The sequence below is a fragment of the Perca flavescens genome, chromosome 6, assembly GCF_004354835.1.
Source record: "Perca flavescens isolate YP-PL-M2 chromosome 6, PFLA_1.0, whole genome shotgun sequence".
Lineage (NCBI taxonomy): Eukaryota > Metazoa > Chordata > Actinopteri > Perciformes > Percidae > Perca > Perca flavescens.
Window position 1 is genome coordinate 15,866,376 of NC_041336.1, and position 17,775 is coordinate 15,884,150.

The following is a 17,775-nucleotide window of genomic DNA, read 5'->3' on the forward strand; positions in this document are numbered from 1 at the left end:
GAAAATAGAGCAGCAGGGAATAGAGAGGACACAAGTATTTTCTAAATAAGTAAAATTTTTTTTGTGTGGCAAATTGCAGTAAATAATATGATACCCATGAGCCTTGACTGCTGTGCGAGAGGCCAGTTGGAAATGCAAATCAAATTTAAAACACTTTAAAAACGCAAGTAAGAACAGATAAAGGTACCTTATTTGCTATGGTCATGACCAACGTTGAAGCCAAATGTAAATTGATTTAAACTGCTGAATGTATTATCAGGTTTCTATAAAGCGCAATCTTTAGTTGTAAATCTCTGTTACCACAAAAGGGCTCCTTGGAAGTCGCAGTTGACCTCTCTCCTCGTGTTTATGTACACAGGCCTGTACAACTTTTTAAATCAGAGAGCCAGATAGTTTCTAAAGCAGTTGCTAATTTGTTGTACTGATGATTCGACTAGGTAAGTTGTCTATCCGATCTAAACTCCTTCCTCATTGCTATTTTATAGTAGGTAGGCAATAATACTGCCAACAACTCTTCCTAATAGGCTCATTTTAATGCTTCTTTTCGGTGTTGCAGTGGAAGAGAGAAACGCTCACTGTGTCTCTGACATCTTTTCCAGCAGGTTCTCGGCTACAGACTTCTCCTTCATCTCGATCGGGACACGGTCGGTGGGATAGTGGGTCTCCACGTCAATGAGCTCAGCCTCGTTAGGTGTCATACCCATCATCCTCTTCTGCCTGTGCAAGAGACAGCAAAAGGAGGCAGTAGTTTGGCAAGATTAATATTGAAAAAAGGATTAATACAGTATACTGATTTGTGTTTTCCAGATTCTGTGAGCCTAATCATAATATGAAGAGTGCATTGCCATGCCTAAAATATGGCTATTCATCAACAGTTCCAAAAGAACAGTACCTTTTTAATCTATGAAATACACAAATTGTCATTATCTCTCTATGACGTCCACATTTGTTTGTTTTGTGTTCCGAGTGCACTGCTTTTTAACAGAAAATCTCACATCAGGTCATTTTACTGTACATCTAAATCCAAGGCAGCCCAATTAAACATTATTTGGTTTAGGTTAAAAAAACAAAACTAACATAAGCATAAGCATCATGGTTATGTATCAAATAGGAATGCAAAAATAGATTCCTCTAGGATAAATTACTCATCTAAAACAAGTTTCTGTTCTGTTCTGCACGTTTATTTTCATATTGACTTGCATGAATTAGTCATTTAAAGTGGCTGTGTGTCAAGAACCCTTAAATTATTGCTCTATTACCATGGTTTTCTGATTTCCCCCTATTCAAAACAAAAAAAATGTGGTTTATGTCACTAATTAAAAGTGAGCTTTTATCTTGCTTGCTGGTTAACTGATTTCACTGAACATTTTAAACCTCAGAAACACTCACAGGGAAGAGCTTAAATTCCAGTAGTTTTGAGAAACCAGAAATAACCATAAATTCAACACCTATTCTTTTTAGGTCTGAGTACAGTATATACAGCAGAAATGTTCCTGAGTGACATTTCACTACACCAGGAATTTCCCTGGATTTTCTTTGGTGGTGCGTGAATTAATTTCATTTTTAGTTATTAGGCTATTCCTTGATATTTCAGTAACTGTATAATTGCTCAACCTTCTCTGGTTTGAGTCTCAGACTGACCCTTACTTTCCACTTGAACTGTCTCATCTGGCTAGCTGGTTTATTAAGATCGTATGAGACATTGACAGTGGTTTAAACATCCCCGTACTTAGTTACTAGTCTGAAGATGTTAAAATAGCTTATTATAGTCTGTCATCTCTCTCTGGCCTCCTCTGTCCTAAGCCTTTTATTAAATAATGCTGTCATCTTCTTTATTTTAATTACGGAAATGAGATTTCAAGTCACTGCATAATTTAAGATTTCAGTAACAAACAATGTTTGTTTCTAGGGCTGGTTATCGTTTGATGCTGTTGTTTTTCACATTATCCACATCATATCCACAGTAGATAAAAAAACAGAAAAAATAAAAAATAAAAAAAAAATATATATATATATATATATATATATATATATATATATATATATATATATATATATACACACACACACACACACACATATATATACACATATATATATACAATATATTGTTTATTTTTTCGAAATATAAATAGTATTTACACTTTCTTTAGTAAGTATGCAAACTGTATACTCCTATCAATATCAGAACTAAGAGCATAAGGTCTCTCAACACATGACAATCATTAGTCTCAAAGCAGAGTGCTGTGATTGTGAATTTAAATGACGGTTGATTAAAGTTCAGGATGGGGATTCTAACCTGAAATCGTCCAGCTGTTTGACCACTTCCTTATACTGCAGGCTCTGAACTTCCTGAACATAACGCTTTTGGGTGTCCTCTTGGATCAGATCTGGACGGGTTCGGTCTTAGGGAAGGGGGACAGGAGAAGTAAATGAGTGAGAATCAGTGATACACAGAGGAAGACACAGTGTGGGTCTGAGGTGTGTGTATGTGGCAACAAATATATAATGATAATAATTATATAATTTCCTAAATACACCACAGGAAGACAACTTACCCAATTCGTAGGCTACATTCTGTGGTACTCCCACTCGGAGAATCTATATTGTGGAGTGAAAGACAAAATAGATTTTAAATCAAATCCCATATGTTAAGACAGATCGCACAAAATTACTGATATGCATGAGTCTGTTTCTTTATATATGTCACTGCAGATCTGTGTACCACAGTCCTTTAATAAATCCTATCTTCATGGAGGGTATAGTGTTGAGTTTTTGAGAGGCATTGATTCAACTGTATGGTCATTTTGGAGGCTGTAGTTTACACGGGTGACATGTGTTTCTATTATTATGTCCACCACTTTCAAATCCATAAGGGCAGGCTAAATAACAGAACACCTGTATAATGCAATACAATTCAACAGCACCACAAAATACAGCCTCAAAAAGAATCATAAAGTTGAATCAACACTTAAAACAAACATCAGTTTGAGCTAGGTGTACTTAACAAACTGGCAACTGAGTGTATATAGATAAATGCTCCTTTGTTATATATTGACACAATCCAAAACAGTGTGGTATATCAACGGACGAGAATCCAAATAAAGTGTGCAGTAGCTACATATCGCCACAAGGGGTCATTTAAACATTAGAAATAAAACGACAATCAAGAGAAAAAACACATGTTCCAAATGGAAGATACATAGCTCTTTCATTGACATGAAAATAACCACAAGGGCCAACTTTATGTCAATGGGTGTACAAAAGATTAAGGTTTTTTAAAAAAAAAAAAATAACGAGGCCAAGAGAGGATGATTTCTTCTTAAGTGCTTTCCCACGATCCTGACAGGAAGCTGTGGGTTCGTACAAAAGACAGACAGACTAACAGACAGACAGGGAGCGAGTGCAGCACAAGCCAGCTCAGCTGACAGGCATGTGCAGTGTGTGAGTTTTGAGGAGGAGAAGGAGACAGAGGCCAGGTGTGCAGGGAGGAGTAATGGAAAGTGACACACAGAAACGGAAATGTGCTCCACAGATACAGAGTATAGGCAGAACAAACAGAGCCGACAAACAGCCGTGCACTCGCAAACAAATCACACAAGGTCTATCCTGAGTTCAACTTATAGACTACAGCTGTGCAGTATATCGAAGTCCTATTGATAGAACACAATGAGAAAATAATCCAGTGCCTATATTGCAATGGCTGCTAGGTTTATCTGAATTGATTTACTGAATACAAACCATCAAAGACTGAAAGAGCAAGAATTAGCGACTAACTGACACAACTCTTTAAAGCAAAGAATCCCAGCATATAAAATGTAAAGAGAGCGCCTTTTGAGGGTCTAACAGGAGATTTAATCCTAAAGTCTATCATTATAGAACTATAATGGAAGTGTTTTAAACCACAAAACCATGCAAACATAAATGTGACAATTCATTAATTTGGCATCTGCAGCATCTGCTAAGGTAATCACAATAAGGTACCAAGTCCAAACAGTGCAATGGAGGTCTTTACAGATGCAAAAAGTGGCACCCGACCTGAAAAACAGGCCTGTCCAGTTTGATCAGACTAACTGTGATTCCTAAAAGGGGAACTATTATATAGCATTTTCATGTTCATACTTGTATTTTGTGTTTATATTAGGATGCTTTAATGTTCAAAAAACACTATCTTTCTCATACTGCCCATGGCTGGTGCACCTTCACCCTCTGTATGAGACACTGTCTTTTTAAGTCCCCCTCCCAAAAAAGCCCAGTCTGCTCCAATTGGCCAGCGTGTTTCCTGGAATCTCCGCTGCCCTCCAGTTTTGTTTCACTAGTTGAAGCTGGAGCTACTGCAACAGAGTATATAGCAGGACTTTATATCATGACAAATCACCAATAAAGGCTTCTAAACGAAATACTACACAACCAAAATTGACCCAAACTTGGGAAGAAATGACCAGCATTGGCCGCCAAGATAACATCTTTTACTGTCGTTAGCATGAAATTACCTGCAACAATGTTAACACTGCAGTAAAAAAAACAAAAAACACTCCAGTCCTGCCTGGCTGGAGCAGATGACCAATCATAAAAAAGCCGGAGAAGGCCGGCTTGGAGTTGCGTAACACCTTGCCAGAGGAAAAAACTGTTGAAACCGGAACGTTCAGAACAGTTGGAAATCTGAACATTTTAGCTCACAGGGATTTATCTAAAATAAGTTTACTTCATTATTTGAAGTTTTGGCCATGTTTAACGTGAAAATCCGACATTATAACATTGTAGATGTGGCAGAAAATACAGAAAAGCACGATATGTGAGACAGGTGGGCCGGCTCTGTGGTCGGCATGAAGCTGGACTCACTGGTGACGGTGGCAGAGAGGAGGACACTGGACCAACTGCTGGACATTACTGACAATGCCAGCCACCCCCTGCACACCGTCATCAGCAACCAGAGGAGCCTGTTCAGTGGAAGGCTGCTCCTTCCCAAGTGTAGGACCAACAGACTCAAGAACTCCTTTGTCCCTCATGCCATCATACTCTACAACTCCTCACTCAGGGGGAGGAGGAAATAGGGTAAAGAGGACAGAACAGAACAGGAAGGAAGGGAAGGAGTGGTAGCCACTCACTCATTCACTGTGCAATAAATTAATAATCTACTCACATACATACCTGGAGACTAACTGCTCTTAACTGCTAATTTATGTTAAATATCATTTATTTATTAACTGTATAATAACACAATACTATACACAGTCCTATATATCTATATTTATTTATCTGTAGTTTATTGTAGTTTACTTTTTGTAAAAAATATTTAGCTAAAAGTTTATTGTTATTCCTATACTGTATTTTTTCTATACTGTGTTTTTTATACCTCTTTATTTAAAGAGTGTTTTGTAAGCTGCTAAAATCTGCTGCTGGAAATCTAATTTCCTTGCGGGAGTCATCCCAAAAGGATCAATAAAGAGAAGTCTAAGTCTCTAAGTCTAAGTCTATATGTCCACTTTAAAGAAAAAGTGATCAACACAAATCTGTTAAGAGTGCTTAAAGCCAAACACAGTATTAATGTCAATACTGTACAATACAATTAATGTAAGTGTTGGGCAGTAACGCATTACTTAGTAATGTATTACTGTAATATTATTACTTTCCACAGTAATGAGTGTAAGGGATTACAATTTCCAAAACAGAAATTATATTACAGTTACTAATCCAAGTAACGCTGCGTTACTGCGTTACCCAGGTAGGCTTGCTTATATGATCGTGTAATGTAAGCGTTTGTGACACCCGACAAAAAAACTTAATAGGCCTATGTTAATGTGCGATAGTCTTCGTACCATAACAGACCGAATGCAAAATGTTTGAAGTTATGCAGTTAGGCTGATAGTTGACCCCTCCTGTAAGGTTAATTGTTGTTACAATAAAGTACAGTAGAATAAGTTTTAAAGGAGCTGGCAGGGTGTGTGTTTGTTTTGTGTTTTTTTCAACATGGCATCATGACTTTGCGTAAACATACACGCCACTTTCCTAAAGCCAAATGGCGTGTTATCTGTATGCCTTTTGAGCTATCCACGTGTATGTCTACGCTGTATACAGCGGATGTATTACATTACATGTCATTTAGCTGACGCTTTAGCTGCCGCTTTTTTAAGCGACTTACAATTAAGTGCTTTCAACTTTGAAGGTACAAACTCAAGACAACAAGTAGTAAGTGCAAATACATTAGCTTTAAATAAGCAAAGCTACAAAGAGACATGTAAACATACACACCACGTGGCGTCACCACGTTGCGCGTTATCGCGAGAATGTGACGTACTATCGCGAGAACGTCACACGCGTGTAAAAAAAAGAAAAAAAAAAGTTGGGTTTAGGAAAAGAACACTGGGAAAGGCTTTAGAAACAAAAAAAACGTCAAAAACATGAAAAAAAACGACAAAAACACGCTTAGGAAATCAATAAACGGTTGGGTTTAGGAAAGAAACATTGGGGAAGGCTTAAAAACAATAATAAACAAAAAAAAAAGAAAATGGCTGAAAAATGCCACATGTGGGACGTGATCCCGGCTCTCCTGGGTGAAAGTCCTGTGTTTTACCCATCCGCCACCCCAACCAACTTACGTCCCTTCATACTACTCGCTATGGCGAAACTTCACACGTAATGTAGGTCAATGGCGGCCGAACCGCGTTGATAAACACGCTAAAAAGCGATATGCGTTTGTTATCAACTTTACTGAATAACATCATTCTCATAATCATTGTTTTTATTTTACCTTAAGTTTAAAATACATTTCATTTGTTCAAAACTTTATTCATGTGTTCTTGACAATCAGGTCGCTCGTTATTTCAAGTCCGTTCGCATCCACTTTAAACTGGCATGCAGACAAATATCTTACAGGAAATGCAGTGTAGTGTGCTACTTACTGCACCCTTGTCCAAGAAAGTGTTGTAGAACTCCACAAACTGCTTCTTGGTCTCTTTGGCACTGAGGTTCTTCAAGAGGTCAGCATGGAGGTAACACAGCTGAGAGAGGATAGACAGACAGAAGATTCAATAGCCTTTAATGTCCTGTATGCTGTATTAATGCACTCACAAGGTTTCTGTTCTTATGTGCACAATTAACAGAGTATTTTATATCACAACTCATGATATACTGGCATATCAAAATATATAAAAAGGGACTGCGAGCAGAAAATAGCACTTGTGCTACAACCTGGTACAATGCATCTCTCCTTGTTCTTATACAAGGTTAATGTTAACATGTGCATTGTCCTTGTTAAAAAAAATAAATAGAAAATTACAAATTATCATTGCACTTAATTTTACCTGACCCTTAAAGTCAAGCTGCTGACAAGAATTGAAGTGCTGTTCATCAAAACACCGAGACTAATTGGGTATTTTAATCATAAGGACAATATATCATAAAATATCAGTCATTGTCAGCCATAATCATGTACTTCAATCTCAATTAGTCATTAAACACTATTCTTCGATAAACATTTTACACTTCTGATGTTCTGACATACTTCTATTCTCTACATGGATCTCCATGAGACAAAGGGGGTAATAAAAGAGGAGGTTGTCATGGCTGTGGGAAGTGTAACAGTACCTGGGTGTGTCACGGTGTCTGCATGCAGAACAAAGGGGAAAGGACAGGCATGCTTTATATCAGCACTGACACACAAGGGGGCAAAATGTGCAATCTTGTCTATAAATCAATTTGAATCCACAACAAAAGCAAGACCCATGTTGTAATAATAAACAAGTAAATTTCCTCTAGTTCAAGTGCAGTTAAATTATATTATACTGCTAAAGTTGGATTATCAATCATCAGCAATCACATAAGTAGAATCTCATTCCTGAGCAAATTCATTTTAATAATAATTTTAGCCACAATGGAGTTCTTTAAATTTCTTTCAACATATTCAATGCCTTAAAACAAACTTGAGCCAGAATAAAACCCAAGATTTTATTAAGTTGGCTGTAAACTTTTTGAACTACATCTTAGAGTTGTTTGAATGACAGAAATCTGTTCAGATTAGATATTAATGAGTACAACATGGACACGTAGAGTACAAAACGGAGTTTTATAAGGAGTCACCTCCTAACTCCTTTTTAGGAGTTAGGAGGTGACAGTGTTGACATGTAGAATTACATGTAACTTTCTGTATGGATCATAGTATATTAAAGTTAAGTTGTTAATACATATAACATATGGGCTCCGGGTAATCAGGTATTTTATCTGCTGAACCATAACATTTGACAAACCCACCAGATTGAATTGACAAAGCACATCATGGCTACACTTCATCTGTATCATCTTTTAGTCTGATTTGTTTAATATGCAAATAGTTAATTCATTCAAAATGATCTGTTAATGTTATGTAGTCATTGTTTTGAATGAATAGTTAATAAACCTCCGTTGGATTAGTTTATTTATTTTTTATTTTTTGGGAGGCGTTTTTAGGCCTTTATTGACAGGACAGCTGAAGAAATGAAAGGGGAGAGATAGGGGGAATGACATGCAGCAAAGGACCGCAGGTCGGAGTCGAACCCGTGCCCGCTGCGTCGAGGCGTAAACCTCTATATATGGGCGCCCGCTCTACCAAATGAGCTATCCGGGCACCCGGAATAGTTTATTTCTAAACCCAGCCATCACGCGCCACCTCGTCACATCCTGCGCCACCCACCAACAAGTAAACTCTCAACCTGTGGGAAACACTGACATGTGTAACACGGCCTATGTAGACATCTGTAATAATTAAAATAAACGCATCTATGTTCCATTAGACTTGAGATGGATGACAGAGAGACGTGGCTGAAACACATCCTGTGTAGACAGGGTGTTGCATTATGAGAGTTGTAGTTCTCACCAGAGGAGCAGGGTCAAACTGTAGAATGACATGATGCATGAAAACCAGCAGGTGGGTTGGCCGTTCCTTCAACACATTTATATCGTTGAATTTTTCACACTGGTCATCCGTAACCTGAGAGAGAGAGAGAGAGAGAGAGAGAGAGAGAGAGAGAGAGAGAGAGAGAGAGAGAGAGATTATTTGAAATTACACTAAGATGTCTTGTGCCACTCTTTTTTTCACTCACATCATTGAGATCATTCTCGAAATCTTCATCCTCAGCCCCGATGATGCTCATAGCTGGGTTTGAGCACTGAGCCCCAAATACGACCTGAGAGAGAGAGAGAGAGAGAGAGAGAGAGAGAGAGAGAGAGAGAGAGAGAGAGAGAGAGAGAGAGAGAGAGAGAGAAGACAATTAGCAAACATTATGTGCTATAATTTAAACCTGTAGGCTTCCTCTTTGACGTCCTGACTCCCCGCTGAGCAGAGCCAGACATAAAGACAGATTACGGTTTGGACACGGTGAACTTTCCCGGTGAAAAATCACATGAAGCGGAAACTTCCCAGTATCCAACCGCGCCTCCTTACGAGACAGACAGGGTTGATGTGTATTAATGCATAAGGTCCTTTAATTACTGTAAGTAGGATGCCATTCTTATGAGCCAAGGCAAATAAATATAAAGCATCAGCTACATTTTATATTTATTTGACATACAGACAGAGTCACAAAGTGCTTCACAGAAAAGACATTTGTTAAAATACAGTAGGATCCAAAACAGAAAATAAACAAGCAAAAACAAATACAATACCAATGAAGATTAAAAGTCTAAAAACCCCAAATTACAAACATGAAACAAAAGCGAGTTGAAACAAGTGTGTCTTCAGTTGCTTTCTAAAAGGGTCAACCGAGACTGCAGAACGTAAGGTAATAGGAAGGGTGTTCTACAGAGTCGGAGCTACCACTTCAAACAAACGGTTTCGTTTTCAAACGAGTGCGTGGGACCACCAGTAGTCCCTGGTTAGAAGACCTGAGTGACCTGTTAGTAGTGTACGGATGGAGCAGGTCAGAGATATAAACAGGTGCCTGACCATGCAATGCTTTATATGTAAGAATTAGAACTTTATATTGGATCCTGAACTTGATCGGAAGCCAGTGTAACTTGGATAAAACAGGAGTGATGTTCGACATTCTCCAATAAAAAGGCATCTTGGAGATTGGCCTATAGTTTGCGGGAGTTGATGGATCCAGATTGGTTTTCTTTAATAGTGGCTGAACAACTGCATGTTTAAAATACAATGAGACCAGTTTGCAGAGAGCAGTTGATTATAGAGAGCACACAAGTACTCACAGACCCAAGGACATTTTTAAATAAAGGAAGTTGGTATAACATCTACCGGTCTCGAGGAAGATTTTATACTGCTCACCAAGTCAGTGAGTTCTTGCAGAGAAATAGGAGCAAAACGATTCAAAATTGATGGCCGAGTGGAATGAAAAGAACATGCAGTAGGAGAAGAGATGATGCTATTCCTGACATCTCTGATCTTATTTTCAAAGAAAAATAGAAAGTCACTCCAGTCTTTATTTGAAAACACTGGCACTTCAGGAGGAGCAGGATTTACAATGTTGTTGACAGTGTCAAAAAGGATTGGGGGGTTACGCTTGCTGGAAGCAATAAGGTAAGATGTCCTTGCCTCCTTAACCATGTTAATATATTCAGATAATAGTTTTTTGTGATATAGGAGTTTGTGACTTACAAGAACTAAACTATGATCTGAGGAACCACTGACAAAGCCTGCGATATTTACTTGTTTAGTAAAGCTTATTCTCTCCTGAAGTAAATCATGAGGCTACTGGGAATGGCTGATAATAAATGATAATTAATGGATAATGAAGCAATTAAAAAGTGTTTTAGCTAAATAACTTTGAATATTTTATTTAGATGGGGGGTGTTCTGTGAAATGATATTTAGTTTAGGTGTTGAAATCAAGAGGGAATAATTCAGTGTTTAACATGCATAGCATCTTCAATTTGAGCTTTCTCTGAAGTTTGGCCAAATTTTGCCTCTGGAAATTGCTTTTCAGACTAGTGTTCACTAGGGTTCAGTAATACACTCAGAGGAAAACGCTCCTCTAGCTGCCATGACATAAACCCTTCAGGTCTAAAAATGTAACTAAGCTAAAATTAAAGATTTATGCTCAGCCTTGCCTTTGAAATCCATTAATGGGGGGGAAAAAAACGCACCGGAATGGGTGATCAATTTTCCCCCACCTTTCAAACCCCACACCACTTCCCCCACACGCATACACACCCAAAACACACAAACAACACATAGCTCTTGTATTCAGTCTTCTGAAGGCCGCAGACCCAGGCCAGCGCCGCTACTGGGGAACACCCAAACACAAACACATCAAAAAGCCAACAGCTACACTGTACAACATTTACCATTGTCCACTGCTAGGTGAGTACAAAGGGCAGAGTGTAGAGAAGTAGGAGTCAAAGTAGCAAGAGGAAAAAGTGAGTCCAATAGTCCCTGTAGGGAATAACGCCTTGAGAAACTGTTAGTAAGGAGCATGATTGTTTTTTTTTGTTATTTTATAGATTCAGAGTTATGAATTCCCAAACTTTACACATCCAAGTTTCATAGCCATTTTGTATTGATGGTAGTGAATGAATGTAAAGTAAGACTTTTCTGTAAAGGCTCCAAAAATCTGGAATAATCTGCCTGAGAAGTGTGTCCTCCTGATATAAATCATATAAGTAGCTTACCCTTACTTTAGTTTATTCAGTTCTTTATTATTTTATACTTCCATTTTCAACCACCATATTTAAGCCTGTCTTGTTTTATTTTGTATTTTAGTACACTATTGTGGTTATCTGTTTTGGCTTTATGTTCTGAAAAAGCCCGAAAAGTGCTTGATAAAGTTTATTATTATTATTTATATACACCAGAAGAATAAAAATCTATCAGCCATCAGAGATTTGGCCATGCCATTTCTTCTTTTAATATTTCTGGTTGTATGAAAATCTCTTTCAGCAGAACAACTTTATGGTAAGATCAATTCATGGGATTTTTGCATCAATGTGAAAAGAATAACTAAATTTGTCGGATATTTCATCCATTTGGTTGGGAAAAAACAGACATTCCTGTGTGGTTACTTTATCTAAAAGTGTTGTCTAAACTGAGTTTTTTAAAGTACTATATTTTGATATATCAATATTACAACATACAATTACATTTACTCGAATAGACAATTGTATTCATATCACTTCGTCTTTCTAAGTATATCTAAAACACTGATGTACTATAATGTAAAAAGACTCAATATGACAAAATTATTTCGATTGGATATGCAGAATTGATAATGGTTTCAGATTTTAATTAAAACTGTGGCTGAGTTAACTGAAGGATGTTTTACAGAAGTGTGCATGTTCACAGAGCATGGCTAATTATATGTGTGAATGTGGATTGGTTGTGCAGGTTGTTTAAGTAGCATTAAGTAGGAACTGAAAATCACTTAGTGGTTAGAGTTGATAAAGGAAATGCGAGTGTGTACACAACTGCAATTCGATTCAGGGCCTGAATACAGTGTTTGTTTAAACGGAAGGCAGGAGAGCTGACAAATGCTTTGAGGTCAAGGTGAGTTCTTGTAAAGAGTCAGTGAGAGAGGCAGAGCTGTTAGTCGGGGAGAAAGAGAGAGAGAGAGAGATACACAGACAGAGAGATAATGTGTTCATTCATGTTCATATCCAGTGGGCTGCGGGGTTGAGAAAGGCCAGTATTAGAGCAACATGCGTAGGAGGGGTTAGCCAAACAGAGAGTCACAGGCCTGTTATGGCCATGAACGCACATCTGCGCACACACACACACCCACCCACCCACCCACCCACAAAGTTATGTCACCACGACAACAACAGCTATAACACACTTATAACATTTCCTGGTGAAAAGATGAGATTCTTTCACTATTACAGCACAACTGAAAACAATTTTCTTGCACATCATACAGTGACAGGTGCGTAGGAACAGCATCTCCGTTAACTGAGAAGGCACAAGAAATCTTGTAGAATGTCAGTATCAGTAACCTGTATTCACTTCAGTTTACGCATTTTGGTCAATATAACCTCATAAAGACATACATTTGTCAGTTGGCACACCTACTAGGGGTGCATTATATAATGACTCAATATCGTTATCGCAATATCACGTTGCGCAACATTATATCGAAAGGGGTTGCAATATTTTGTTTATATTGTGGAGCACTGCATCCCGTCCGTTGGCTGCGTGGCTTAGCTGTGTTTGATTTAGAGCCCGCTTGTAACGCTATAATGATCATCATTTCATTGGCCACTTACCGTGCCACTTGCACATGTTAGTGCACGTCAGCGCACGGGTCCTCTACGTGAAAAACCCTATGGAGCGTACCATGTGTGCGCATATGTCGACAGAGTGACAGTGTAAGTGAAGAAAACAACAAAACTGAAAGAATCAGAAAAGGAAAAGAAAAGTTGCGTCCTGTTCTCTTTATTTATTTATTTTATACTGTACAACCAGTAAAACATGTCCTGTTCTGTAGACATGGTCGTTATATATTTATTCATGTTGGACGAGTCCAATATGACTGTCAGTTGAAATAAACCTTGTGTTGTAAGAAAATGTTTTCTCTCTTTTTTTTGATTACTTTATTTATAGATTTTCAATTTACAAAACAAGAAACGACAAAGATACAATGTATTACAAACCCGTCCCAACCAAGGGGGTAAGCTTCGCTTCAGAACTTGAACATCCTATGGCGCCATTTTGATGCTACAAAGCCATCACCTCCCGTTAGCATTCCACTGACTAGCATTCATTTTGACGTCACTTGACAGTGAATAACTTTACATCTGAAGCGTTTAAAGACTCTATTTGTCCATTGTTTAGTTCTAAAGAAACACAACAATGTATAAAAGTTAAAAAAAACTGTGAAAAATGTTCTTCACAATAATATAGAGCTAAAGCGGATTTCATTAAATGTCCTCCCAAAATATTAAATTTACAAAAATGTAAGACCAGGAGATTTTTTAATTTTAGAACTTGGACCCATCAAATGTTTGGCACTTTTTCTAGAAAAATTACTAGTTGATTGTCAAAATAGTTAAAATATTTTCCATTGACTAATAGATTAATTGACTAATAGTTGCAGCTCTAAGATTGACTAAACTGACAGTGAATGATTTCTGTTTCCATCTCAGATAAACATATGACTCAATTAAGATGCAAAAGCAGAAGATGCTTGTTAAACCTTGAGGGAAGTTGACTCTTATAAAGACATTGCGGCTATAATGGTGCACTAGTGATCGCAGCATTTCATCCTCCTCATTACGGGAGATGCTAAAGCCAATCCCTTGTTATTGTTATGTCTTGGTTGATATTGGAGTTAGTGTAATACATTCGTACTCTAAGAGATGAATTGAAGTAGTCAAGGGGAAGCCAATTGCGGTATGTCTCAGAGGGAAGTAGGGAAGGTCAACTCTGCTCGGCATTTAAAGAGCACAAGAGTATAGAGGGGCAGGAGTGGGAGCTTCCTCTGCCCAGACGGGGCCAAGTGGTACATTCCAGCATATGGCACAGTTCAGACAACAGATGGAGACAGTCTGTGAGCTTCAACAGTAACCAGACCCTCTTCCCTTCACCTCCATTAGTACACAATACCTGGCATAAACTCCAAAATGCGAGGGTCCTTCCTGGCTGCTACAGATGTGGCTGAGTTTGAAAGAAAAGACCACAAGTAGTATACGGTATTTGAACACAACGTCCCAGAGGTACCGAGATCAGCTCGGGTGCTCCTGAGAGTCGGCAGCTGCCCCCCACATGGCCCTCCCCTCCCTCACATCACATTCCAGTACTAACTAAGTGTCAGGTGGCATCAATCCAATGATAGCCATCAAGCGTACGTGCCTTTGTGTGTGTGTGGGTTAAGACTGAGCACGTATGTGGGAGGGGGTCATTCCTATGTGATTGTGGGGAGCTGCCGGTGAACGTGCGCGTGTATGTGTGTGTTATATGACAACTGGTCTTTACAACAGCATTCCTTCTTCATCTCTGACCAGGCCACGCTCTAATACTGTACATAAGCAGAAGAAAAATCAGCACCTGTTTCATCAGACCTCTTGAATATTTAGACAAAGCAGCAGCACAGTTTAGCATTTCATTTTTCCACCAGTTTACGCTGAGAGGTTACGCTGCAGCCTAATAATAATTGAGTCACTGTTACATCAGCTCTTATGCAAACCCCACATCCATTGTGAAACCACTAAAAAGAATTAGCCGTTTTAATAAAAGCCCTCTGACCGAGAAGAGAGGAGGAGTCAAGACCTCACACTGAAGTGGGCATCTTCGGCATATACTGCTTGCACCTGTCAATCAAACTCCTGCAATAACACGACGGGGGCTGTCAGAGGGGAGTGTGATACGTTTAGTGGAGCAAGATCCTGACTAGGTCAAGTGATGAAGTGCTTATACATGCAGTAGAACCACAAAGTGTTTTGAGTAGAAGTGTGCTTATATCATGTGCTTTTTTTCAGAACCAACCAGAGGACAAGGTTCATCATTAAGTGGATTTGCCAAAAACTGATCTAACTTGATATTGCACACCAGTTACAGTCTGTGTTTTTATTGTCTTCTTCATTCAGTAAAAATAATCTCCAGACGTTTAACCCCACAGTTGAAATATCGTTAACAGTGAAATCATTAAACAGAAGTATCCACACCAAGACAGAATCAATGCAAGAACATTTTCGGTGTGAACAGACACTAAAGTTTGATCTTATCTTAAGTTTAGTAAACAGTTACATTATAAACAATGTTTTTCTCACAATAAAGCTCTTTACAGACAATTGCATAGTTAAAGATTCCTAAAATTAAATTACATCTATTCCTTCTAGCTTTAGAGGGAATCGGTGAATATGCACAAAAAAAAGTTTTGTCTCCTACCTAGAGCCCACTTCTGACCACACACCATGAGTGGTGTAGTGGTTAGATGTCAAACAGGCTTTAAACTTTCAACCAGAGAGGGCAGTGCTTTTCACCCTGGTGTTTAGAGTTACTCTTTAAAAGCGTAATTTACGGCTCCCGAGTGGTAGTATAAAAAAAGACACTGTGATAGACAGCAATTACCATCACCACTGTCCTCTGTGTAGCCTACTCCCCAGGGATCAGATCCGGGGACACTGAGATGAATTTGCTGAAAACAACACACCATAGATAAGAGATGGGCTCATTTTTCAACAAAAAACAGAAATAAACCTATGCATCAGTATAATCTAAAGATGCTATACGTAACAATTGCTCAGATAGTGACTAATATGTCAGCAGCAGAGATGCTTCTTAGTCAGTGGTAACCTGATGCGTTTTTTAAAAGAAGTCAACATCATAGAGCATAAAAGTTACAACTATTTGAACTTTGAGTGTAGTGACAAGGTGTAAAATGTAAAAGATTCACTGGGGAATACTTAGCATAGCTTATATCTTCCTGTACTAAAAAACACTAAAATTAGAGCTTGACTCATTCACACTTACTACATGCACCTGGTCACAGAAGCCATTGTATAAGTACAGGTCACTGTTCTCTTCTTACACTCGGTCACAATAGGCTGTGTCCTGTCCTCTATATGCTATGAGGGCAGTGTCGAAAAATAGTCCAGCGGCTAATGGCTATAGCTTGCTGTGTTTGTACTGCTGTTTATCTGGCTCTCTCATCAGGCCACGGACTCATTAGCAGAGACTTGGGGATTCCTACCAGCACCACTGCTCCTCCACTAGCTGCTCCCTGAGGCGCCTGAGCGAAAGAGAATAAAAAAAAAAAAAACTGGGGGAAGGTGGCAAATGGGGAGGCACACAGACAGGAAGTGGGTGTAATTTCCTCAGGAAGCTATCAGAGCCATTTCTTGTATGACCTTACCTATCAGATGAAAAGAGAGTGAGAAGCGAGACAGACAGAAGGAGAGAAATGCAGAGAGTGATAAAGGTTGAAAAAAAACAAGAGCCCAAAAAAATAAGAGCTCACAAGTGTTTCTCTAAGAAATATTACAGACAAAACTGCATCAAACAAACCTCCCATGCCACTCGTCTCTAAGTTTACATGGGAACTAGAAAAGGAAGTTACCGCGCTCAGCATGAACGAAACTTAGTGATGAACAAATGAGGAACAGAGTTCTCATGATAAAAGTGTGAAAAGGAGAGGATGGCCTATAACTGCAGGGTTTGAAACATTTCCATTCTGAATGGGTCTTTAGACAGCATAGACATGTCTTTTTGGCAGTGTGATGGTTTTGAGACTGATACACCATGACAAACAGAAATTAAATAAAAGTGGGATCCTCAACATGAAAAGTCTGGTCATACTTATATTGCTACAATTATTTTTTTCAGGCTTTCACAGAACCTATAAATGTTTAAACACTCAGCATTTTTTGATCCGATTTCAACGCCTGTATTGCATTCATAAACTTCTAGGACTTACTTGGACTAGTAAACATGACCGTGGCTGCAAGCACTAGCCTTTATGCACCCTATAGACTAAACAGAGAGAGAAAAGGAGCAAGGGGCCTAGTGAGGAGGGAGGGGGAGGAGAGGGAGCTTGAAGAAGAAATTAAAAGAGGGGACACGCTGTAGCAGGAAATGACGAACAAGGCAGTAACAGTGGAAAGAAAGAAAAAAAAAAACAGCCAATGGAAACATAAGTGTGAGGAATTCTGGAAAGTCAAACAAGAAAGCATCCAGAAACTGTGTTTGAGCACAGACCTGCACCTGAAAGCTTACAATCGTTGCATCTGCTCCCAAAAGACAACACACATAAACAACCACATACACTAACTGCTATCAACCTTGACCAAATGGTTTTGGCTGCCAGCTGGCAGAGTTGACAGTGAGCTAGCACCTCAGTGAAAACAGACCCAGAGGCAT

The 17,775-nt window shown here is 38.7% G+C and overlaps 1 protein-coding gene across 4 annotated transcripts in view; it reads right to left on the reverse strand.

Moving 5' to 3' along the window:
• arhgef1 (Rho guanine nucleotide exchange factor (GEF) 1) overlaps nucleotides 1–17,775 on the reverse strand; it is a 44,230-nt gene that overhangs the window by 17,054 nt on the left and 9,401 nt on the right. For all 4 annotated transcript variants that reach the window (XM_028580136.1, XM_028580134.1, XM_028580133.1 and 1 more), the window contains exons 2-7: nucleotides 9,078–9,161; nucleotides 8,852–8,965; nucleotides 6,903–7,001; nucleotides 2,559–2,601; nucleotides 2,300–2,405; nucleotides 577–717 (exon numbers count right to left, since the gene is read on the reverse strand). In XM_028580136.1, the coding sequence (XP_028435937.1) occupies nucleotides 577–717; nucleotides 2,300–2,405; nucleotides 2,559–2,601; nucleotides 6,903–7,001; nucleotides 8,852–8,965; nucleotides 9,078–9,128 (554 nt within the window). In that variant the 5' untranslated portion in view covers nucleotides 9,129–9,161. The remainder of the gene's footprint in view (nucleotides 1–576; nucleotides 718–2,299; nucleotides 2,406–2,558; nucleotides 2,602–6,902; nucleotides 7,002–8,851; nucleotides 8,966–9,077; nucleotides 9,162–17,775) is intronic.